Source organism: Amblyraja radiata, chromosome 13 (genome assembly GCF_010909765.2).
Source record: "Amblyraja radiata isolate CabotCenter1 chromosome 13, sAmbRad1.1.pri, whole genome shotgun sequence".
NCBI lineage: Eukaryota > Metazoa > Chordata > Chondrichthyes > Rajiformes > Rajidae > Amblyraja > Amblyraja radiata.
Genome location: NC_045968.1, coordinates 58,375,352 through 58,402,294, shown reverse-complemented (window position 1 = coordinate 58,402,294; position 26,943 = coordinate 58,375,352). Strand labels below are relative to the sequence as shown.

General features: G+C 42.3%; 1 protein-coding gene across 2 annotated transcripts in view; it reads left to right on the top strand.

The window, feature by feature from the left end:
• The window catches only part of dcun1d1 (defective in cullin neddylation 1 domain containing 1), a 64,129-nt gene that overhangs the window by 18,373 nt on the left and 18,813 nt on the right, over positions 1 to 26,943 (top strand). For both annotated transcript variants that reach the window (XR_004413854.1, XM_033032165.1), the window contains exon 3: positions 23,093 to 23,261. Coding sequence is in view for 1 of the 2 variants with exons in the window: in XM_033032165.1 (XP_032888056.1) it covers positions 23,093 to 23,261 (169 nt within the window). In the remaining variant the exon portion in view is untranslated. The remainder of the gene's footprint in view (positions 1 to 23,092; positions 23,262 to 26,943) is intronic.

Sequence of the window (26,943 nt, the reverse complement as noted above, 5' to 3'; positions counted from 1 at the left end):
AGGGATTGTAACATCTAGTCCTACTAATCAATCTTTCAAAATTTGAAAAAAAAAATATTTATAGAACATATATGACATATGGGACACTTACTGATTTCGAAGCTCCCGTACAAAATGTTGGCACCTAACCTTTGTGGCCTGTAGTTCACGCCAGGGTCATTATAATCGTGTTGTTTGAATTTTAAAAAATCGTGACGAGTGCAAAAAATCCCCGTTATAGTGCGATAAATAGCGTTGACAACGGGAAGGACTACAGAATGAGACATTGCTAAAATAGGTGAGCAAACTAGATGATTTTAAGTTCTCACCCTGAACTCCCGGTGGCTCAGCACTTCAACTCCCCCTCCCATTCCCAATCCGACCTCTCTGTCCTGGGTCTCCTCCATTGCCAGAGTGAGCAACAGCGGAAATTGGAGGAACAGCACCTCATATTCCGTCTGGGGACCTTGCGTCCGTATGGCATTAACATTGAATTCTCCCAATTTTGCTAGCCCTTGCTGTCTCCTCCCCTTCCTTAACCCTCTAGCTGTCTCCTCCCACCCTTCCATCCGCCCGCCCTCGGGCTCCTCCCCCTCCTCCCCTTTTCCTTCTTTCTCCCACCCCCATCAGTCTGAAGAAGGGTTTCGGCCCGAAACGTCGCCTATTTCCTTCGCTCCATAGATGCTGCTGCACCCGCTGAGTTTCCCCAGCAATTTTGTGTACCTTTGATTTTAAGTTCTATTCATTATTAAGTATTTCAATGGAAAGCTTAAACACAAAATATAAACAATAAAAAAAGAATCTATATATATATAGTTTATATATAAACGGTTCGCACGTGATCACACGTACTCGCGTTCTGCTGCAAAAACTTGGGACATCAGAAAATCAGGTGATTAATGATAAAAATCGTAAGCATAATCAGAATTTGGCTTGTATAAGTTATTTAATTGCAAAATTAAAGTAATCTTTCTGGTAAAATTAACATTGGGATTTGATGAAACCCTGCTTGAAAAATGTCCAAAAAAAAAGGCAAAAATACACATGGACATATCTAATTTTTGTTGTAAAAACGGATTTATTTATTTTTGCTTCATCTCATTATTTTGGCTGTACACCATGGTCTATACTACTTAAAATATAGGATATGAAACAATGGGAATATTACATAAAAAATAGGAAAATAACCTGGAAGTCTGGAGACCTTCAGTTTCACTACTGAGTGCTGTATTTACGGAAACACCCAGATACAACATGGAAACAGACCCTTCAGCCTACTGAGTCTACACTGACTATCGATCATCCATTCACACTAGCTCTATGTTTTGTCATTTTCACATCCAACATCTACGCACTCAGGGCAATTTGCAGAGGTCAATTAACCTACAAATCTGCATGTCTTTGGGATGTGTGAGGCAACCAAAGCACCTCGAGGTCAGGATTGAACCCGGGTCTCTGGCGCTGTGAGGCAGTGGCTCTACCATCTGAGCATCTGTACTGCTGTCAATTTTAAATTGATTTAAAATATTACTTTTAAACACACATGATTATTTACAACAATACGGAATAACTAAAACAGTTGAATCAATTAAATGAGAACATTTTCACCCAAATATCCTAGCCTGAAAGCCCAATTCAAACACATCCTCTGACTGCTGTAGGATTATTATGTCTGATTTCCCAGTGTAATATTGGTGGGACCTCAAAACACAACACTCCATGGGGACTTGTAGCAGTCCATGCATATCGAGGAATCACTTGCAAGGAAACTAGTTATAAAGGCATGGCTGTCATAAACCAGCACATTGAGTTGGAATTGTATATTTTCATCGTCATACAGTGTGGAAAAAGGCTCTTCAGCCCAACTTGCCCATGCTGACCAACTTGCCCTATCCACATTAGTCCCATCTGCCTGCATTGGCCCATAGCCATCTAAATCTATTGTGTAGATCTATAGTGTAATCTATAGTGAACTGCTGAGGCTGGTTAAAAGAAGGGTCTCGACCCTAAACATCACCCATTTCTTCTCTCCTTGCCTGTCCCGCTGAGCTACGCCAGCATTTTGTATCTATCTCCCATCTCATCTATCCTATCCATGTACCTGTCTAAATGTTTCTTAAACATTGTGTACCTCAACTACCTCCTTTGGCAGCTAGTTCCACACACCTACCACCCTTTGTGTAAAAAAAAATAAAAATGTTGTCCCTCGGGTTCCTATTAAATCTTCCCCCTTCACCTTGGTGTTCTCAATTCCCCAACTCTGGTTCTCAATTCCCCAACTCTGGGTGAAAGACTGCATTTACCTTATCTATTCCTCTCATGATCTTGTACACCTCTATAAGATCGCCCCTCATCCTCCTGCAGTTCAAGGAATAGTCCTGGTCTGCTCAACCTCTCCCTATAGCTTAGGCCCTTGAGCCCTGGCAACATTCTAGTAAACCTTTTTTTGCAGCCTTTCCAGCTTAACAATCTCTTTCCTATAACAGGGTGACCAAAACTAAACACAAAGTTCTAAATGTGGCCTCGCCAATGTCTTGTACAACTGTAATATGACCTCCTAATTTCTATACTCAATACATTGACTGATGAAGGTCAATGTGCCAAAAGCCTTCTCAACCACCCTATCTACTTGTCACACCACTTTCAATGTACTATGTACCTGCACTCTTCCCTCCCTCTACTCTACAATACTCCCAGAGCCTTGCCATTCACTGTGTAAATCTTGCCCTGGCTTGCCTTCCCAAAATGTAACACTTCGCACTTCCCGTTTGCCCCCTCCTCTCATCCCGGTAAGCACATATTTCTCCCACCATCCTAGTCATCCATTTCCTTTCCCCACTTCGGTATGCTCATTTCCCATCTGCAGATGCTGGTTTACACCAAAGATAGACACAAGATGCTGGAGTAACTCAGCGAGACAGGTAGCATCTCTGGAGAGAAGGAATGGGTGACGTTTTGGGTCGAGAGGAAGGGTTTCAACCCGAAACATCACTCATTCCTTCTCTGCAGAGATGCAACAATCTAGAAGATGGATTGAGCCCAATGTCAACAAATTCAGGAAAATGAATTCTGTGATTGGTTTTAATATGGAGTCAATGTAGTAATAAACTGCGCGGGTATTTTCACGAGGGGGATAGAACCGTATTAAATTATGGCATAATATAATGTGGAAGGAACATTTTTATTTCCTGGAATGCTGCATTGCAAACTGATTCGGCAATTAATAGGATAGAACTCTTGGAAATATTGGGTTTGTACTCCTTGATAATGCTTCCAAAGGCTTCGCTTACTCTTCAGTTTTCTAGTAAGAGAAATGGAAAGTTTTTTTGGGGGGTAAGTTTAGGACAGAGGGCATTAGTGACGGAGATTCATGAGTCAATGAATGGATTTAAGCATTTAAATAAATTCAACATATAGCAAAGTATAGCTGAGCACATTTGGTATATAGACAAAGGACATTGACAGCTTTTAATATTTTTTGAGCATCCATGTAATTCACTGTTACGTTGAAAAAATACAAACGCACTTGTTGATTTGAAACTTGGCAAGACTATTTAAAACAATAATTAATTTGAAATTGTTAGTTGACACTCATGCATAATCTTCCCAGACATGCTATAGAGAGTGGGCTATCCTACTGCAACTTGCACTTTACTAAAAGATTACTTCTTTCATGACAAGGACATATGAAAAATACAAATTTCCACCTTCATTGTTTTTAGACCATAGCTTTCCGAATATAAACCTCCCTGATGTGAAACATTCAGTTTGTTAGATCAAAGTTTTCTGCATTTAAGTGGTCAGGTTTGTATATTGTTTCATCAAACGGTGTGAGAATCACAGCAATGTTTTGCTTCTCTTGAGCAGAACCTTTTTTGTGTTCTGTAGAGTGTGGCAGGAATAGAAATGTGGAAACTCTTACATTAATTACCAGGTCATTGCTAATGCAAACTTTCTTCCAACAAGTAATCAAGTGAAATCCATTGTGGAGAAAAATAAACAACTATAACTCCAAAACTTGCCTAAACACGAGGAAATGTTTTTCTCAGATGGGATGCCAACCCAATCCCTCTAGTATTTGACTGTATTCTTGGAGTTCTAAAATGCTGTTAAAATACAGTCAAAAATGTAATTGTGGACATTAATTTGTACACGTCATTATTGATGTCCCAAAAAGACCAGTATAACAATAGACAATAGGTGCAGGAGTAGGGCATTCGGCCCTTCGAGCCAGCACCGCCGTTCAATGTGATCATGGCTGATCATCCCCAAGCAGTACCCGTTCCTGCCTTCTCCCCATATCACCTGAGTCCGCTATTTTTAAGAGCCCTATCTAGTTCTCTCTTGAAAGCATCCAGAGAACCAGCCTTCACCGCCCTCTGAGGCAGAGAATTCCACACTCACCACTCTCTGTGAGAAAAAGCGTTTCCTCGTCTCCGTTCTAAATGGCTTATTCCTTATTCTTATCCTTAACGTTTGCTGCAAAGTACATGAATGATGAATGAGGGATGAATGTTAGGCCTTTTTTGTTGTGATTTATTGAAGAATTTGAAGTAGTTTTATCCCTTAAATTTCAATGTTTTAATTTATTTTCCAAATGTTTCTAGTTAATGAAAGGTATGGACATTCCATTTTAATTCTACACATAAGAATGATGAGAAGTGTGCATGAGTTTAATGTGATGTATGCTCAAATTATACGTGGTTTTTATGCCTTCAATGCATGAAATTCAAGAGGATGTGCAAGAACAAATGGGAGACGTTTTGGGTTGAGACCCTTCTTCAATACAATAGTACTTTATTAATCAAGTATGTTTTGCAACATACGAGGAATTTTATTTGCCAAGTCAGTCATACATATAAAAATTGGGTTTGTCAATGATCACTGTCTGCAGAAGACTTCATGAACAGAAATACAGAGCCTACACTGCAAGATGCAAACCACTGGTTAGCCGCAAAAATAGGATGACCAGGTTACGGTTTGCCAATGAGTACTTAAAAGAGCAACCACAGTTCTGGAAAAAGGTCTTGTGGACAGATGAGACGAAGATTAACTTACATCAGAGTGATGGCAAGAGCAAAGTATAGAGGAGAGAAGGAACTGCCCAAGATCCAAACCAGACCACCTCATCTGTGAAACACGGTGGTGGGGGTGTTATGACCTGGGCATGTATAGCATGTATAGGGCATGTACTGGCTCACTTATCTTCATTGATGATACAACTGCTGATGGTAGTAGCATAATTAATTCTGAAGTGTATAGACACATCCTATCTGCTCAAATACCTCAAAACTCATTGGCTGGCAGTTCATTCTGCAGTAAGACAATGATCCCAAACATACTGCTTAAGCAACAAAGGAGTTTTTCAAAGCTAAAAATGGTCAATTCTTGAATGGCCAAGTCAATCACCCGATCTGAACCCAATTGAGCATGCCTTTTATATGCTGACGAGAAAAGTGAAGGGGACTAGCCCCCAAAACAAGCATAAGCTAAAGATGGCTGCAATACAGGCCTGGTAGAGCATCACCAGAGAAGACACCCAGCAACTGTCCATGAATCACAGACTTTCATTTACATGACATTGCTGTGTGCCAAACATTATGGGGCCCTGAAATGGAGGTCTATGTATAAACACTGCTGTAATTTCTACATGGTGAAACCAAAATGTATAAAAATACCCTTTAATAAAATCTGACAATGTGCACTTTAACCACATGTGATTTTTTTTTTCTATTACAAATCTCAAATTGTGGAGTACAGAGACAAATAAATAAATGATGGGTCTTTGTCCCAAACATTATGGAGGGCACTGTATATTCATGAGGGGCATAGATAAGATGGATGGTTGCACTCTTTTTCTCAGGGTTGTGTAGTCTAAAACTAGAGAGCCTAGGTTTAAGGCAGGGAGGGGTAGGATCACTGAATTCTCAATGATTTGGCGAGTCCAGTAACAGCGTTTTGAAACTTTTATTCAAGCACAACGGCTATACGACATCAGATCAAAGCACTAAAATATCTGCAGACTTTAACTTAAAAACTGAACACATCATAACTAACAAAACAAAGAAACTAAGGAACTGTAACTAAATGACTGAAGACCGAACATGATGAGAGACAAAAGACACTGGACTAACACTTTTACAAAACAGCGCAGAATGCACTGCTGATAAACAGGCTTCCTTATCTACAGAGGGTATTTCTTCTTCTTGCGTATGGTGTGCACAGCCTAAAGTTGTAAGACAACTTGTTCTGTTTGATCTTGTTTTTGTGCACGCCAGGTTGATTGCATTCATCGAAACAGGGTGGACCACGTGAAGGTTGCAATCTCCCACCCCATAGAGTAATTGATGCCGTTTGAATACAGATATCCAGGATGAGTTGCACAGGGTTAAATTGATGTGCAGCCAGCTAATTGTCGAAATGTCTTTGTACTAAACTTAACAGAGACAGAGCTTTTGCAGTCCCCTGTCTTATCAGAAACAACAATTCTGTGAGTCGCACACCTTGTAAAGTGCAGGCTTCCAGAAGAGGAAAGATGTAGAGGATCTGATGAGAAAATCTTTCGTATTGAGGGTTGTGGGTGTATGAAGCAAGCTATTGAGCCAGCACTATTATCTTTAAAATACATTAGGACAGGTACGTGGATAGGCAAGTTTTGGAGTGAATGGGCCAAATACAGGCAAATGGGACTACCTCAAAAAGACATCTTGGTCGGCACGAATGAGTTGGGCCAAAGGGCTGGTGTCCATGCCATACGAGTATGACAAACAAAATCTACTGGATGTTTTGGGGACATTTGGCCACATCAGTTCATGCCAGCTTTTCATGCTCCACTGAAGCCTTTCCCCCATCATATGATATTTAACTCTTATCAGCTTACTCTCTCCCCTTCAGGCTTATCTAGCTTGTCTGTGAGTAGTTCTAAACTATTTGTTGCAACCACTCCCTTTGCTATCAAATACCATGTCTTTTGGTGCCCTTTTATGAATGCCTTCTTGCTGGCCTTTAAGAGCTCTACTCTTCCCTCAGAAGTGGAAATGTCTGCATCTACAAGATTACAAACTTGCATGTTTTCAAGGATATCTAACATGCTCCTCAGTCTTTTAAAAAAGCACAAGCCTTTTCATTCCTTGTGTGTATTTCATTCCCTCCAAAATCTATACCTCCCTGTTATACTGTGATTACAAAAACTGTATGTGAGACATAGATTTGTTAAATTATACACTCAGATCTGCCTAATTCTGTTACCCATTTTACCCATTATTTTTCAAGTGATGTAGCTCATTTGATCATGCGGGCGTGTCTGTGTGTGTGCGTGTCTTCATTGCTGATTACGATGTGCACTTCAGTACATAAGATCTGGGTGATGAAACTATTTTACTAATTACAGATACAATCTGTTTACATTTTGCATTACTTATTATTGGCATCTGCTCCATTATGTCATCCAAACATTTTCAAAGTGATTTTGATTCTAGAATGTACATTTTTAATACTGCGAGCAACTGTGATTTCAGGACAACCTTGCAACCTGTGCAACCTCGCTTTCCACTTGCTAAAATTACCACCACTGTCAGCTGTCTGTCTGGAAGGCTTTGAGCTATCTTTTTTCTCTTCATATGTTCTGGCAGTTGTTAATCTATTATGTAGCAACCCATGGAAAGCTCTTTGGAAATCTCAATTATGTCTATAGCAATCCTGCTGTCTACTTTTTCTATTTACAATCTTTAAAGAATTCAGAGTTGTTGATCAGGAAATGCTATTGTTTTTGAAGGCTATGCTGTCGATTCATTAATATTGGTTCGAGATGGTCTGTTCAGCAATTAATTCATTATATTTCGTGCTATAGATGTAAGCGGACTGTAATTCCTGACTATTCTATCTCGCTTAAGTAGAGGTAGAGGTAGTTCTGCTGCAGTGCGTGTTCCCGTTATATCCCATTGGATATAATGCACAGGATGAATTAGGAAACAGAATTTTTATTAGGTGGGGTAAATTGCTTATAATGCCATTTGGATCAGGAAGATGAGAACCATTTCAAAAATGCCAAGCAGGTTTAAAAAAAAAAAGCAGTCTTGGGAGGGGGGATAGTTTAAGGAATAAAACTGTTTGCACATAACTCCCCTTGCAGTAATCAGACACCATTGTCTCTGAAGCATGCAGTGTTTCGTTTCATCCTGGATGGTCTTTGAAATTGACTTTATTGACACTTGTGCATGATAAAGCTGGTACATAATGTAACCTACAGCCTTTGGTATTGTAATAAAAAAAACATCTATATAGTTTTAAAACTCTGTGTGTGGGTGTATGTCATTTTGCCTTTGACATTTTACCTTTGATTCGTTACTCCGCGAAAACCAGACGCAAAAACACCGAGATTGTTACCATTTGGCTAGCGATTTTACTTTTACATTCGCAAATCCACTCATTAAATATAGTCATTTTTCTGTACACATTTTAAATAAAATCCTTCACCCCTCCCCCCCACTCAGTCATTTTTTTTGCCTCCCGCTGGCCACCTTCTCATCGTGTGCCCCGCGCGACGATAACGGCTGCTGCCGCCCGGCTCGCCTCCACTCCCCCCCGCCCCCCCTCCCGGGCCCGGCTCTGTCACGCTGGCGGAAGCCACGGATCGGGTAGTCTCCCCCGCTGCTTTTCGCCGTCCTCGCTGGCGGCCCGCAGGCTCACTCGGGATCACGCCTGCGCGCCCACTCCACCCCCCCCCCTCCCCGTACTCGGGGTCTGAAGTGCCGAGGATGCGAGGCCATGGAGCTGAGGTTCACTCTGAGGCCGACGGCTGCTGGGCGGCTCTACATCTCTCCTCCCTCCCTTCTTAATATAATATCAATGGGGGTGGTTAGTGTGTGTGAGAGGGGTGGTTAGTGTGTGTGAGGGGTGTTTTGTGTGTGTGTGTGACGCGTCAGGCCGTCCCCTCGCAACCGCGCGTTGCGGGAACAGACGCAATGGGTCTGCACTTGGTCTAGTAGCTATTAAAAGGGAGTTTGTTGTTTAACATTTCTGTTTGGTGGAGGTCAGTTTAGTAATTGTAAGTGTGAAACTCTCCAGTCCCCAATCCCAGTCCTGTGCCCCATTGATTAATTCCCGGGATGGTGGGACTGTCACATGTTGAGAGAATGGAGCGGCTGGACTTGTACACTCTGGAATTTAGAAAGATGAGAGGAGATCTTATTGAAACATATAAAATTATTAAGGGTTTGGACACACTAGAGGCAGGAAACATGTTCCCGATGTTGGGGGAGTCCAGAACCAGGGTCCACAGTTTAAGAATAAGGGGTAAGCCATTTAGAACGGAGAAGAGGAAACACTTTTTCACACACAGAGCTGTGAGTCTGTGGAATTCTCTGCCTCAGAGGGTGGTGGAGGCCGGTTCTCTGATAACTTTCAAGAGAGAGCTAGATAAGGCTCTTGAAGATAGCGGAGTCATGGAAAAGAGAAGGCAGGAATAGGTTACTGACTGTGGATGTTCAGCCATGGTCACAGTTAATGGCGGTACTGGCTGGAAGGGCCGTATGGCCTACTCTCACACCTATTGTCTATTGACCCATTTATTTTTATACGGCATTTTTTTTAAATTATGCAGGCTTTAGTAGAAATACATTTATCGCACAGCAGAACTACCTGTATTATGACTCGTTTCCACCACTCATCAGGCAAACACCCTTTCCTAATCTATATTACTAAAAGTAAGATCTTGACCACTTCCAGTTTTCTGTTTCATGATTTTTGAAAAAACACTGCCACTTATGGCTGTGATTTTTGGCCATCTTATTCAGAGCCCTCCTCCGCTGCACAGGACAAGAAGATTTTTCCCATCGATGAAAAATAGTTATTGATGTTTAAAAAATGTTGACATTCTCTCTGCTGACCCTGCTGGTGGGAGGGGGGAGGGACTATAAAACCTGGAAATGTTGTGCCTCACTAAGTCTCTGCAAGATGGAGAAAGCGAGAGGGTCACATCTCTCTGAGCTGTGAATAACACTGAACACATGTCTACTCAACTGTGAGTGCCTTTAATGTGGTTGCTTTGAAATGCTGCACTGCAAAAATGGCTGTTGTTGGTGGTGGTAACTGCTTTGAAAGGCTGCACTGCAAAAATGGCTGTTGTTGGTGGTGGTAACTGCTTTGAAAGGCTGCACTGCAAAAATGGCTGGTGTTGGTGGTGGTAACTGCTTTGAAATGCTGCACTGCAAAAATGGCTGTTGGTGGTGGTAACTGCTTTGAAATGCTGCACTGCAAAAATGGTTGTTGGTGGAAACTTGACAACTTCCTGTTTGCACTGTATGTTGATTTTAGATAAAACGCTACCACTTACGGCTGTGATTTTTGGCCATCTTACTCATGAGGTGCAGAGGATTCTTCCCATCAATGAACAATATAAATGTTATTAGTGTTTAAAAAAATGTTGAGAATCTCTCCTGTCAATCACGCCATGAAGGCCACGCCCCTTTCAGTTGAAGGGGGAGGGATTATAAAACCCGGAAGTGTGGGTGTTGCTCAGTCTCTGCAAGATGGGGGAGGGAGAGGTCACGACTGTGAGCTGTGAATCAACTGAACACACTGAATGTCTACTGAACTGTGCGTGTGGTTTTTATGTGGTTTTTTTGTGGTGTTTTGTGTGGTTTTATAGTGGTTTTATGGAGGTTTCACCCTGCCTGAAATGGTATGAAACTGCATTTGAATGTGGTGGCCTGGCACCCTGCATGAAATGGTATGAAACTGCATTTGAATGTGGTGGCCTTGCACCCTGCATGAAATGTGATGCCTGTGATTGGGGAATGGCTATGGTGGGTCTTTCCTTGCTAGAGTTTAGTAGAATGAGGTGTGATCTCACATAGCTATATCAGGGCTCTCGCTTAACTTTTTTTCCCTGTTGCCAGCCGAGCAACCTAGGTAGCTTTTTAGGTTGCCAAATGACAGTTTAGGTGGTCATTTAAGACGGCTTGCATGACACGTGCGATAATGTGCTCGGACGAAGTGCGTAGTTACCAGTCATAATTATGGTCAATGAAGCATTCACGTATTATTTCTGCTTCAAATAAAGTCACAAACTAAACATATTCACCAATCAAGACATGATATATACCACAATGACATGCAGCAAAATTACAGTACAGTATCTCATCTCCTTTTACACGTTGCAATGAATGCAATTTCTATTATTTCTTTCCACTTCCAAACAAAATTCTGGTTTGATTATTCAGCGTATGATCAACCTCAGTGAGACCAAGTGCAGGCTTGGCGATCGCTTCGCACAACACCTACACTCAGTTCGCAATAACCAACCTGATCTCCCGGTGGCTCAGCACTTCAACTCCCCTTCCCATTCCGAATCCGACTTTTCTGTCCTGGGCCTCATCCATGGCCAGAGTGAGGCCCACTGTAAATTGGAGGAGCAGCACCTGCTATATTTTACTTGGGCAGTTTACACCCCAGCGGTATGAAAATTGACCTCCAATTTCAGGTAGTCCCTGCTTTCTCCTCCACTTCCCAGCTCTCCCTCAAACCACTGTGCCCGCTTCTTCCTTTCTTCTTCCCACTCCCTGCACCCTCACAATAGTTTGAAGAAGGGTCTCGACCCAAAACGTCGCCTATTTCTTACTGCCTCACCCGCTGAGTTTCTCCAGCATTTTTGTCTCCCCATTCACACAATTTTGGTTATCCCACGTTCCTCACCCACTCCCTACACATTAGGGGCAATTTTACAGATACAAGTTAACCTACAAAGCCAATGCATCTTTGGGATGTGGGAGGAAACCTACATGCTTGCAGGGAGAATGTGCAAATTCAACACAGCCATTGCCCGAGGACAGGATCGAACACAGATTCCTAGCGTGTGAGGCAGCAAGTCCACCAGCTGTGCCACTATATTTTATTTTCCTTACACACAAAAAATTATACGTTGATAACTTTGGTTACTAAAAAAAAAGAAACGATCTATTTTCAGTCTTAAATCTCTTAAGTGATGCTATGTCCCCCTTTACAGCTATAAATTTAAAGTAAAGTAAAGTAGCCTTTATTGTCATTCAGACCTTGCGGTCTGAACGAAATTTTGTTGCCTTGCAGTCCTACATATAGTAAAAAATGGCAAAAACACACACAAAAAACACAAATTAACATCCACCACAGTGAGTTGAATACTCCTCACTGTGATGGAAGGCAAAAGTCTTAAGTTTTTGTCTCTTTCCTTCTTATTCTCCCTCTGCGCCGAGGCGATCCAGGCTTCCGATGTTGTGACCCCGCCGGGTGATGGTAAGTAATGTCAGTCCCGCGGCTGAATCCAAGCTCCGCGAACGGGCCGGTTCAGCTCCGCGGCCCGTGGTGGTCGAAGCCGCCGAAGCTGCGGCCCTCCAGTCCAGAGGACACAGCTGTTGTCGCGGGAGCTCCGCAGAACAGGTCACCAACCTGTGAGCTCCCGACGATGTCGTCCACCGGGCTCGCGGCCGGTCCTCCGAGGTCGGATCGCTGCTGCCGCTGCCGCTGCCCGCTCCGAGGTCTGGTGGCTGCTGCCGCAGTCGCTGCCCGCTCCGGGCTCGGGTCGCCACTGCCACAGCCCGCTCCGGGGTCGGGTCGCCACTGCCGCTGCCGCTGCCCGCTCCGGGGTCGGGTCGCCACTGCCGCTGCCGCTGCCCGCTCCGGGGTCGGGTCGCCACTACCGCTGCCCGCTCCGGGGTCGGGTCGCCGCAGCCGCTGCCTGCGCCGAGTTCGGGTCGCCACTGCCGCTGCCCGCTCCGGGGTCGGGTCGTCACTGCCGCTGCCCGCTCCGGGGTCGGGTCGCCACTGCCGCTGCCCGCTCCGAGGTCGGGTCGCCACTGCCGCAGCTCCGAGGCCGCCAGCTCCACTATTAGGCCACTTATCTAGTGTATGTTTTAAATCATTTCAAGACTATGGGGCAGTACTTTGGCCATAAAGTTGCTGCCTAAAATTGCCAGAGACCCGGAATTGATCCTGAATATGGGTGCTGTCTGTATGGAGTTTGCTCCTTTTCCCTTTGATTGCATGGGTTTTCTCCGGGTACTCTTGTTTCCTTCCACATTCCAAAGGCCTGCAGAAATCCTTTTTCAGACCCAACCCAAAACGTTATATTTCTTTTTGTCCAGAGATTCTGTCTGACCTGTTCAGTTACTCCAGCTTTTTGTGTCTATCTTCAGTTTAAACCAGCATCTTTCCTACGCACTCAATACTATACGATGGGACTTCATTAATCCCGGGGGGGGGTGTGATATATAAATATACACCGTTTTGTTTTCTCGTTTGTAACATTGTTTACAGAGTACTATGTTTACATTTTCTGTTGTGCTGCTGCAAGTAAGGATTGCATTGGGACATGAGAGAATATAACACTCTTGACCCTTGATTTACGTCGCTAATGTGTGGGATAGAATTAGTGTAGGGGTGATCGGTGATCGGCGTGGGCTGAAGGGCCTGTTTCCAAGCTGTATCTTTAAATTAAACAAAAACACGAAAACCAGAGGAAATCTAATGAAGGGTCTCTACCCGAAACGTCACCCAATTTGAATTGAATTGAATTGAATCGATTGAATGTTGATGTTGGCTGCTCCATGGAGTTCCGCCACACAATTAAAGCATGGAATCGTCTTCACCCTATTATAGGTTTGGTGGTGGTCTTTAAATTCTGTTTAAATTCCATTTGGAATATTTTTGGAGGACCAGGAAGCCAAGAAGCAAGAGTTACTCCAGGGAGTTACTCCAGTTCGAGCGAGTGATTCTGCGTTGGTTTTCAGCGGTCGCGGCGAGTGGACAGCAATGGCACCATGCAAAGGGAGGGAGAAAGTGGCCGACGCCGACCAGTTGCAGCGGCAGTGCGCATGTGCAGGGCGGCACATGCGCACAACCACGGCCGATGATGTGCTGGCCAAAGTTCCTCGCTATAGGATCTTTGGTGCTGGCCTTGGTTGTGCGCATGTGTAAGGCGGCCGGCCGTGCCGGCTGATGAGAAGCAGGTGGAGACCCGAGGCATGGATACGGATAGCGGGCGGAGACGGAGAGTGACAGAGAGTGAGAGAGAGAAAGAGAGAGACGGGGCCCGCTCAGAATTAAACGATAGGTGTCCCGGGTGCTTGCCAAGCCGGGCAAAATGGAATGGCTTTTAGGTTGCCCGGTGGGACTGTGGGTTGCCATTGGCAACCGGGCAACCGCTAATTTCGAGCCCTGTATATACATTTCTAAGATTAAGTGCTAGATAGATACTGAGGGCCTATTTCCTCTGATTGCAGAGTTGGAATCGGAAGGTGTTAGAAATACATTTAGCGCAATATGGCAGAACTACTTATATTATGACAGGTATACATCACTCCTCGGGCAAATATACTTTTGATACACCTTAAATTCACTTGATACCCTTCCATATCTCTAGTTTCCCTCTACCCTGACTCTCAGTCTGAAGGTTTTTAAATAGTGATGAAGAGTTAGCCATTTAGGAGATGAGAAATTATTAATGAAGTAAATTAGTGGAATTCAATGAGTATATTCGAGGCTGAAATCAATTAAATTTTTGAAAATTAATCGAATTAATGGAAATGGAAGATTTTGTTGATTGGGTGTCAGTGGACTAGAGGCACTGGACCAGTCATGATCATGTTAAGTGATAGAGAAATCTTGGGCCTGTGTGGTCTACCATTATTTTGATTTCATTTGGACTGGACTATTCATCCTAAGTTTGATTAGTTTATCTAATTTATTATATTTTAACATGGTTATATCTCTAATTTAGTTTTCTGATATATCTGTTCCTCTGATTCCTTTAAACTCTAACGTAGAATACTGAAATGCATTGTATTAAGGACGGTCGGAAAAAGAGCTACCCCATCTATATTCACCTTCCATTATTTGATCCAAAATATTGAAGGTCATAGTTCATGTATTTAAATATTTTAAAATTGGGATGAAGATAGTTCGGCATTCCGACTGCTTCCGACTGCGCATGCCCAGGTCAAAGGCCACTATGCATAAACAGCCTGGAAAGCAGTGAACCTTCATTTCTTCCGGTTTTTCCAGCTTTGATTCATCTAGGTAAGAAAATACTGCTTTCAAACCATGGAACAGTTGTATTTATTGTTCCTTTTGTTAGCTAAGATTATGTTGTTGTTTTTATTATATGCTTTGGTGAGTGAGTGAGATCATGCTTGTCGGTGTCGGGCCCGGGTCTGTTGAGTTGCTGCTGGGCCGTCCCCATCCCCGTCCTCTCCCGGTTGACTCGTCCCTGTCCGGGGGCGGCCGGAGGTGTTGGGCCGGGTCGGGCTTGCAGCCGGCGCGGGGAAAAGGCTGAGTTGCTGCAGAGCTTTGTGTGTATGGCTGGTGCTCGGCTTTCATCGGCGCTGGCGGTCCCCGGCCCGTCGGTGAGCAGGGTTGGGCTGGAGTTGGCGCTTCTTCTCCGCGCTGACTGTAGACCTGGGACCGCTGGTGTCGTCGGTCACAGCCAGCGCGGAGAAGAGGCGGCAACCTCAGCTCAACCCTGCCAGGCCCGGACCGAGACATCATTACATCTGTGTTTTATACGCATTCTCCCCCTCCACCCCCATTCTTTGTACAATTTGTCTTCCAGTTCTCTTCCCCCATTATGCAACCCAAGTCTATTCCTGTGATTATAATTTAGTTTTTTTTCAAGTCAATGCATGTACATTCTATTTCTGTCGCACTAATATCTGCATCACTTTTACCTATTGCCACTGTTTTCTCTAAAATGCAGCCACTCTGTACCTGTCTTTTCGATCTGTTCTAAGTATACTTCTAAGTTCTGATTTTTCAGTTGGAGCAACTGAATGTATGGGATACACAATCTGTTATGATTTCCATTGTCCCAACTTATGCCCTGTCCCTCCGTCTCGCCCATAGTTGGGGGTTTTTTGTTGTAATTTGGAATCATATTCTACGAACAGTTTCTCTTGTGCCCAGCTTCTCCCCTCTGCTTGCTGTAACAACACTTGGCTTTTATGCTGCTTCACTATCAGCATGATATAAATTTACTTGTTTGCTTATCCCTTTGCTGTTCCTTATGTTTAAAGGCTTATGACTGCTCTTGTGATGATGCTCTTCTTCTAGTAGAAGACATTGATAAATTAGACCAATTAGCCATTTCCTAAATTGATTAGTCACCAGTCTAAATAATCTGTAGCTGTGAAGTCATTAAAAGTTTCGGTGGTTTCCATTCAAATTTCTGTTACACTAATTTACTAATTCCCAACCCTTAATTTTCAAACTAAAAGGATAGGACTCTCCTCAAGTCAGGAGCATCAGGATTCGGGGTAATGCTCTAGAACCTGAGCTCAAAATAGGTTGATGCTGTTATGGTACTAAATGAGATGTTAAACCTCGACCTATCAGTGTCTCGGATGGACATGAAAGGTCATGGCATAATTTTGAAGGAATTGTTGACTGTCCTGCAAAATGTTCACCCCTGAACTAATGTCACTAAAAGCCAATTTACCCGGCTATTTGGCAGGTTTGTTTCCAGTATGTAGATTGGCCGTCTTGGTTCATACCTTGTATCTGAATATAATTTAATTGTTTTAATTTGGCCTTAAAGTGTTTTGGGCTCTTCAGAGGACATGAATGGTATATAAATGCAAGTTTATTTTTAATCACTGCCAACTTGCACCATTTTATCTGACGTCTGTACTAAAGAATGACACTGACATCTACTGTAAGAATTGAAAGAAATAACAATTTTGTAGTGAGGACAATTCATAAGCAGCTAACAACTGACTGACTGGAACTTTTTACATGCTTTTACATGCAAAACTGTGTGTTTTACTATTTAAATTGTTATTCATATTTGCTATGATCTGTTCTCATATGTCATCTAATTATAAAATTAGATATAATTATTAAATTATTATGGCAGCCTTGAATGGTTGGATGAGCTCTGGTAGTATTTTCCTCGCTGCGGCCAACATGTCCCCATCTACATTACTCCCACCTGCCTGCGTTTGATATACTAGCCGAGCCTGTGCTTGTTTAGATAAAGCCCTGCAACTGCAAATGCATTCATTTTTATTAGCATACATTGCTGCAAGAAAATTAATTGAACTTTAATGTATTGTGATTGGATTATTTTAATTCTGGCATTTTAATTTTTAAGATTCATAAAGTTTTTTAGTTTAACCATGTTTTCCAAATGTCAGAGTAATTCGGAAGCATTTGGCATGACATATGGTTAAATCTGGGACATGGCTTTATTTCAGCCATTTCCTGGGACGTCCTTGTTCTGATCTGCTTATATGTTGGCATTATATTGTACAAGATTGTGCCCCTGTAGAGAACATAAACAGCAAATCTGAAAAGATGAGTACCTACCACATAACAAATTCTGCTCAAAATGTATGCAGTGTAATGAAACTACTGCTGAAGAGGGATGGGAGCTTCGCTCACTGTGCTTACACAATCTTATTTGCCAAAGTCTCAACTCATTGAAGTTACTTTATTTGTTCTTGAATCTTATTTATAAGCGATTGAACAATGTACTAGCAATTTGAGTGAAATGGGTCTGTCCCACTTAGGCGATTTTTTTTTTAGGCGACTACGCTGTCGCCACACGGTCGCCAGGGTGTCGCCTGTTGCCCAAAGAGTCGTATCGTCTTTCTGGTCGCCGCTGCATTTTCTACATGTTCAAAAAATTTCTGCGACAGTGGGTTGACACCAATCTTGACTTCTCCTGACGTAGGTGCTGTCGTAGGTTGTCGCCAAGTGATGTAGGTTGTCGCCGGTGCTGACTTCAGTGAATTCCATTGGCGACTACCTACGTCAACCAGCTACTTGTACCGGCGACTGAATTGTCTTCAGTTGTCGCTGACAAGATCATAGCTTGTCGACGGGGGAAGGTAGGTTGACTTTGGTTGTCGCCTATGTTGTCGTAGGTGGACGTCCTAATTGGTCGCCGGTTGTCGGTAGCTTGACGTCGTAGGTTGTTGTAGACATTGCCGTAGGGGGGTCCAGTGGCTGGTTTTTCGGCGACCTGCTACGACTATGACAGTCGCCTAAAAAATCGTCTAATTGGGACAGGCCCTTTACAAGCAAAGTATGAAATTCTGGCAGGAAAATTAAATGCGTATATATATGTATATGTCTATGTATGTATATGTGAGCGATTTCAGAATCCTGATATGTACATGGATCGGGATATCCAAGTACATGAATTATAAAAGGCTAGTTTGCAAATACCAGCTAATTTGGAAAACAGAGAATGTAGAAACAGAACTACAGACGAAATGTGTCAGAATGAACTGCAGATGCTGGTTTAAATCAAAGACAGACACAATGCTGGAGTAACAGTGGGACAGGCAGCATCTCGAGAGTAAGAATGGGTGCCGTTTCAGTTTGAGAACCTTCTAATCTGGAGACTGATCTGGAAAGGGAAACGGGAGATATAGATAGTGATGTAGAGAGATATAGAACAAATGAATGAAAGATATGCAAAAAGTAATGATGATAAAAGAAAACAAGGCTGGATTTGGGTGGAGGTTGGATGGAGAAGGAGAGGATGCAGGGTTTACTTGAAGTTAGAAATCAATCATTATACCACTGGGTTGTAAGCTGTCCAAGCGAAATATGTTCCTCCAGTTTGCGATTAGCTTCACTTTGACAATGGAGGATGCCTAGGACGGAAAGGTCAGTGTGAAAATGTTCAGTCTACTTGGACCTACCTGATCTCCCAGTTGCCAAACACTTTAATTCCCCTTTCCCTTCCCATTCCCACACTGACCTTTCTGCTTGGAGGTCATCTTCTAACAACTAAAGGTTGTGGATTTTGGAACTGGTGTTTAAGAGGTCATGGTGGGTTGTTGCAGTGCATCCTGTAGATTGTACAAACTATTACTGTGGGTTGGTGCTGGACTGAGTAAATGGTTGTAGATGGAGTTGTAGATAATTCTTAGCTTCTGGCTTACTCTTGCAATGGCTGCACCTGTACAGCTGATGGTAATGTCATTGAATGTCAGATGGTGATAACTGGAATTTCCCTTGTTGGATACTGTAATTTTCAGGATCATGTTACTTGCTGCTTTATCAGTCCAGGCCTGGACTGATAGGCAGCAAGTGGAATTTGGTAGCAGGGCAGGTAACCCGCTCGAAGGTACGTTGGACGGCACAGGGAGCTGGAGATGTTGGATATGAGGAGAGTGGGCCGGTAGGTGGGTGAACTGGGGTAATGCCAACAGCGCCTTAATAGTAGGCTGCAGGAGGTGTCCCCGGGACACAAAGATGGCCGGACGAGGTGTGGAGAGGGATGTTGGTTCGTGGGAATTACTCCAGTACATCGTGCGGGCGGGCCGACCGGACTTTGAACTTTGAATAATGGCGCCAAATCATGGCGGCACCGGCATGTGTAATAAACCCGATCGGCTGCAGAAGTCGGCTATGGGAACGGATCCGCCAGCTCCAGCCGGGCCGGAGATCCAGAGCTCAGCCCCAGGGGCCGAATTCAACCCGCTGATTGGAAGACCGGCCGCGTAAGTCCTGGGATCAGCCGCCTCACCCGGCCTTGGCGTCAGATTTCCAGGAGTACTTCCAGGAAGGGGATTGGGGATTTCAAATGTGCTCTCTGGATTAAAGGAGGCGCTGGATCATCAGTTGCGGGCAAATCGGTGGTGAACCTGTATATGATATAGCTTATTAATAACTGTAATAATGACCAGGTATCTTCAAGATATGGTCATTGATACAAACCGGTTTGTCAGATACCAATGCTTTATTTTCACTTGTTTCTATATGTTGGGATTAACCTTTGCCATGTGCATTAGAAGATGTGCTGTATCTCTGTGTGAATTTGGAAGGTTTCCTGGAAGCCCCAATTTTCCTTTGATAAGTGAGCAGTAGGAGGGAGGTAAAATGGCACAAATGGTTTAACATTATTGGTGAAATATTTATAATTTCCGCCTTGAAAAACTGACATCTGATACTTGAACAAATGAAACTTGTTACCAAGTCGGTTGATATTTAATAACATCATTATACTTTTTGCGATGACATTTGCGATGTCTCAACCTGTCTGAACGGGTCAAACGGAGATTCTGGAAGTGCAATCTGGAGTTTTTTTAACATTGGAATTGTTATTTGCTTTTCCTTTTTTCTCAAACTAATCTTGCATTTTTTTTTCTTTTTCTGTATCTAAATTCCTTTTCTGTAATCCCTGTTGCTTTGTTTCACATCGCAGTAAAAGTAGTGACTAATGGGGTACCTACCGCAAGGATCAATGCTGGGACCCCAGTTATTCACAATATATATTACCGATTTAGATGAGGAAATTAAATGTAACATCTCCAAGTTTTCGGATGACACAAAGCCGGATGGCAGTGTGAGTTACGAGGAGGATGCTATGAGGCTGCAGAGTGACTTGGATAGGTTGTGTGAGTGGGCAGAAGCATCTGTGGAATTCTCTGCCACAGAAGGCAGTGGAGCACAATACACTGGATGTTTTCAAGAGAGATTTAGATTTAGCTCTTAGCGCTAAAGGAATAAAAGGATATGGGGGGAAAAGCAGGAACGGGGAACTGGTTTTGGATGATCAGCCATGGTCATTGAATGGCATTGCTGGCTCAAAGGGCCGAATGGCCTACACCTATTTTCTATGTTTCATAGCCATTTGGCCTTTACATTCATCTATTTTTTTAGATCTCTGTTGTGAGGATACACTTTCAGCAATATGCGCAACAAAATATTTCTTAAGTTCTTATCAGACAAGTTGGCTTGATGGCCTAGATAAATGGTTTGGTTTTGCATCAAACTGAATTATTTCTGATTATCCCTGTTGCTAGTCGTTTATATAAGAGTTTATGTTACTGAGTTTTGGAGATTTTTAATTATGTGCAAACGCCCCTCCTCCCCTCCCCTCTGTAATATGCCGAGCCGGTTGAGGGCGATGGAAGAACCCCTGCAGCAGCTTGGGGTTTGCCTGGATCTGGGGGAGCTCCAGTGCAACTAACATGTGGAGTTTTTCTTTTGTAAATGTCGCCAAAATATGGCAACTTGTGCATGTGTAATCTATGCAAAATGAATGTCACTGTGCAGTACATACGTGATAATAAAGAACTATGGACCATTTAGAGTTTGATCTGTAGTCTAAGATTGAAACTTGTCATGTGTTGATTCAAATGGTGGTTGAAAGTATGCATTGTGCAAATGGGATCAATGTTGAAACGACTATTAATATTTTTACTTTTTACAAAATTATTATTATTCTAGTGTTCATATAGAATTGCATAGGGTGTGAAAAACTGATGAGCATTATATTCAAACATTTTTATTATTTATTTATTATTTTTATTATTATTTATTTCGAACAGAATAAAAGAATAAAAAGCAAGTGTGAAACAGCATACAAAAAACAAAACAAGAATATTTATAAAGTGTCATAAACAATATCTATAAATAAATGAAATCGTATGTGTCCGAAAAGGAGCAGGAAGAAGCCAAAGCTTATTAATTCCCACCCTTATTCAACTGCTTGTAATTATCTTATACAAATTTAGCAGCTACATGTACACCATATGTACACCAGCCACTATACGTACACCAAATTATTTACATTTATACACTAATCAAATATTTACAAAGCCATACAAAAAGAAAAATAAATAAATAAAAATAAGTTGAAGATTTATTGCAAAGATGCATGCATTGCAAGTGTCACTGAACAATAGAAATAAATGGATTATCACAGGAGACATGGCAAGAAAGAGGGAGAATATATTCCGAGTTATAGTTAAACGTACTACAGGGAACCAGATGTATATAGCTGCACAGGAACTTCAATGTGTTCAAACTGACAAATGTATACATTATTACTTGACGTGCTGGAAATGGAGACTAGTATCTTTGCAGTTTTGGCTCCATCATAGTCACACGATGTGTCTACACATGCGTCTACAATATTTGAAATAAGAAATTTTATCAAGATCTTCCTTTACTTTTTGGAGCATCAATACAGCGTTTTCAATCTCGCAACATATTATTTTTTTCCATGAGTTTTACTACACTGCACTTGAATACTATAACCATATAACAATTACAGCACGGAAACAGGCCATCTCGGCCCTTCTAGTTAATTTTATGTACAATTTATGTACAAGATTAATTTTATGTACAATATCACTAATAAATTAAGTCTGTTATATTTAATTGCTGTGGTAGGTAGTTTCTCAAAGTAGTTTAGAACAGGCACTTTAATTTAATGTGAAATATGCCTTCCTATATATTAAGACGATTGTCTACTGAAAATAATTGTATATTGTATATAGTATTGTATATAGTAATGTGAAAATTAGAATAATCTCCTATGTGCACTTCTCTTTTTAATATATTGATCATTTTACCAAAGTACATGGAGGTGTGAAAAAACTCAACTAGAAATAAAGAACTTGCTCTAATATTGTATTCCTAACATTTTAAAGTTACAAGGAATATATTTTTTGAAATGCATTCACTAATATGCTGCAAATGCTGTAATTGTTTTGCGTGGCAGTAAGATGATTAGCTATTTATTGCAGTAACCTTCTTCATTAATAAGACCTCAGATTCCTGTCCTTGTCCATTTTTAGTTCCATGCACATTCCCGATTTTAATTGCTTTTCCATTGGTGGTTTGTGTTCTGCTAAACAGATCTGAGCCTCTGGAATTCTTTCTGTATCCTGACAGAATATCGTTGAAGTCTTTTCTACCAAAGGTTTTTTTTTACCAGTCAGATATCAAAGTCAGATCAGATATAAAAGTCAGATATAATTCCCTTATATAGTGTATATATTTTTTTATAATTAAACTGGTAGCAGGATCTACTACTTAATAGAACAGTTATTCAAATTGTTATTCAAAGGTTTGGTAAAGGCATTAGTTTAGAAAGACTGGAATCCTAGGTATCAGGGGGCTGTCTAGTTGTAATGCGTTTGTATTTTTTGACAGGTAGATTTAACTTTATCTAAACTAAAGTGAGATGTAAACTGAAGCACCACTTTTGTACGCTGAAATGAGAATCTAGATTGTGCTCAACTAAAACCAGGGTCCTCAATCGGCTGGGTTAAGTTAGTTAAATATCCTTTCTGGAAAAATAAACACAATCTGAGATTGTATTTTCATTTACCTTCAGATCCGCAAGATGAAAATAAAATAGGAATAGATGGTATTCAACAGTTCTGCGATGATTTAGGATTGGATCCAGCCAGCATCAGTGTACTGGTCATTGCATGGAAATTTCGGGCAGCCACACAGTGTGAATTCTCAAAACAAGAATTCGTAGATGGTATGACAGATTTGGGGTAAGTAAAATAACACATATGTATATATATAAGCATTGATAATTGGTAATTTAGTTCATTTATCTATTGATTTATTCAGAACTTAAATAGGGTTTAATAATGATTTTATAGTGCAATTTAAAAAAGATTTTGGATTTCCAATTCTCAAATCAATTTTACAGTTCGTATTTAGCAACGCAGAAACATCAAGGCGACAAGGAACTGCAGTTGCTGGTTTACAAAAGAAACAAAGTGCTGGAGTAACTCAGCTGAACAAGCAGCATCTCTGGAGAACAGATAGGCAATGTTTTGGTTTGGGACCCATCTGCAGACTGATTGTAGTGGGGGGAGAAAGCTAGAAGGGAGGTGGGGGTGGGACAAAGCAAGCTACTGATGGGTGGATGGGGAGGTTGTTTATAGGTTACTTACCTAGAATTGGATAATTCATTGTTCATTTTGTTGGGTTGTAAGTTACCTAAGCGCAATACGAGGAGGCTTAGGCCAAAAAGGTCAGAATGGGAAGGAGAGTTAAACCGGGAGATCCAGCAGGCCCTAGCTGACTGAGCGCAGTGTTTGCTAAAACGAGCTATGTTTGGTCTTTTGATTCATGATCTCGATAGGACCCTAGTTCGTATCCTCCTTCAATGGAAAGCTGCTATATCTTTTAAGTCAGATATCATTCCCTTATATAGTGTATATATTTTTTATAATTAAACTGGTAGCAGGATCTACTACTTAATAGAACAGTTATTCATTAATATTAGTGTGTTCTGAAACATTTTGTTTTATTCCTCGGGCTTCTGTAATCTTTGATTTATAAGTTCAGGTTAGATTGGTTTCATTTCCGTACAACAAAAATTAAAAATGGTGTTGGTGTAAAATGAACCCATGGTTCAAACCATTTGGCAAAGATCTTCAGTAATAAATGTATTCACATTTACATTTGTTTACTTGTGTATGGCAAACGGGATAAAGAACTGTTCCTCAATCATTTATTATCAATCATTTCCTCAGTTATTATCAAATGAGCTTGTAGCCAACAATTTAATTGTTTTGCTTCTAATGAATGCTTTGGCCAACTATGGGAAAATTGTTTCTATGCAAACAAACATTTTTAACAACACCGAAAGCTGTTACTGTGATATTAATCTTCTGAGTGGGTGCATTTAAAACTTTGCGTTCATTCAGTATCTCTGATTTTGCCCCAAGAACTATTTTGTGAATACAATAAACCCTCATTATAGCAGACCATGGTGAGGGAAAGGTGTCCATTATTGCCGATTGTCAAGCAAGGTATTAACATTGTATGTGATAGAAGCAAAGAACTGCAGATGCCAGTTAATTCAGAAAAGGGCACAAAGTGCTGGAGTAACTCCAACGAGTTGGGCAGCATCTCTGGAGAACATATGTGACGTTTCAGGTCAGGACCCTTCTTCAGACTGATTCAGTTTGTTGAGTTACTCCAGCACTTTGTGTCATTTCACCTTAAAACTAGGAGCTGATGCTGCAGGTCTGCAGCAGCGAACCCTTCTACGCCAGCAGCGAACCCTTCTACGCCAGCAGCGAACCCTTCTCCACCAGCAGCGAACCCTTCTCCACCAGCAGCGAACCCTTCTACACCAGCTTCTGCACGGTCCAGTGTTCAGTGGTCATTTATTGTCACGTGTACTGAGGTACCATGAAATTTGATTTACCATACAGTCATACCAAAAAAGCAACAAGATACAAAACTACATGAAGATTAAACATAAACAACCATCACAGCGGCGTGTGAGAATCCCTTGGGCACCCAGCATAAGCAGAGACCCACAGCCATCAGATCAATGTCCGGGCCACACACACACGCTCCTTCACTGTGATGTGACCAGAGTTGTACCGACCGCTGTCACTCTCTCTGCAGTCCCTGTCTGTCCGAACAGTCCAAAAGCCGTCCACTCTCGCACTAGACTCTGGGATGTCCTAACGGTGTCCCCACAAACACCGAGATCGCTGCATTCACGGCACTCCCTCTGAGTCCTCACCAGTGCAGGCAGCACGTCCATCTTGTTTTTCGGCGACCTCACATTCCCCACTGTGATGGAAGGCAAATAACTTTTACCTTCTTCCTCCTTTTCTCCCGCGGTCGGGGCGATCGAAATATCCGTGGTCGGGGCGATCGAGGCTCCCGCGATCGGGGCAGTTGAAACTCCTGTGGTTGGAGCTCTCGAAGTCAATCCCTAACAAAGGGACTGAGATATGATACAGAAAAAGTCGCATCTCCGTCGAGGGAAGAGATAAAAAGAGTTTTCCCCCAACCCCCTCCCCCACCCCGCATATAATACAAAGATACATTAAAACATGCAATTAAAACAGAATAAAAACAACAAAGGAAGGAAGGGACGGGACAGGCTGTTGGCGAGGCTGCCACTTACAGCGCCACATTGTAGCCAGTTGCGGCTCACGTTGTAGCCCCTGGGGCAGCACTTTCTTCAGGTTGCTGCCACCGACAGGATGTGTTTGGTCACTGGGCTGCCTTCCCTTTTACCAGCTGCTGCTTCTTCCTGTCGCGTTGTCTGCTCTCCGCCGCTGCCTCCTCCCTGTCCCTTGTCCACTCGGCCCCTTTCTCTTTCCCCCCCCCCCCTCCCCCTTCACCGCTGCTACCTCCTCCCATCGCTGGGACCACTCTGCTGCTTCCTCCTCCACCGTTGCCTCCTCTGAATTCTCCTCCGCAGTTGCCGTCATCTTCCTAGGTGGAGTATATTGGCTACTCTGGGTCAGAAGAGGAGGAAGGGGGGGGGGGGGGTTTGGGGGAGGCCAAGCGGACAGAGAGTTGGTTAAGAGGAAGAAGCAGCAGCTGGTGAGAGGGGAGGGAGCCCCATGATGACCGAGGGTGTTGTGTCAGTGGCGGTGGCCAGAAGAATTGCAACCGGCCAGGGTCTACAACATGAGCCGCAACAACAGCAACTGGTGAAGAATGGTTCGCTGAATCACTTTGCAAGCCAGGGTGGTGTCGGCAGATATCGGTAGGTTAGGTCCGTCTGGTATAGCCGAAACCCATTGTGAAAGGGCCAGTTAAAATGAGGGTTTACTGTATTGTGTTATTTTAAAAGGCAGATTGAGAAAGGCTCCGGGAATATTATCTAATACTAGCATTTTACTTCCTTCAGTTTTACTCTAACATCCTCAGTTAAGATCACATGGTGATTTCTTAACTGTAGTTCGTTCTTACCTTCCTCTTATCTCCAAAACAAGACCACAGAATAATCCTCCATAGTTCTCCACCAGTATTTGCCTTGGTGAGGCAACCTAATTTACAAGATACAAGATACATTTAATTGTCACATGTGCCAGATGGCACAGTGAAATGAGCCAATTTGATTTAACTCTAATACTGATGGAACCAGAGATTTTCTATCCTTCTGTTTCTCAGCTCCAGTATCTTCAAAATTCATGTTGTAATTAATCTCCATATCCTCCCTTGTTATATCACCTACCCTGGTCTGATCCTCCCGCTATAGAATGTGGTGATGGAAAAGTTTGCAGGATATTGTGGGTTTAGACCAACAAACAAGTTATTGATGCCTGCAGTGTTCAAATTGCAGAGGAATGGATTTTGATAGAGATTTTGATCAAGATGTCATACGTTTAATAATTCCCTTATTCCCAGAAATATTGACAACTATTTTCTTTTACAAAAATAGTGAAATTGAATCAGCTAGCAGTT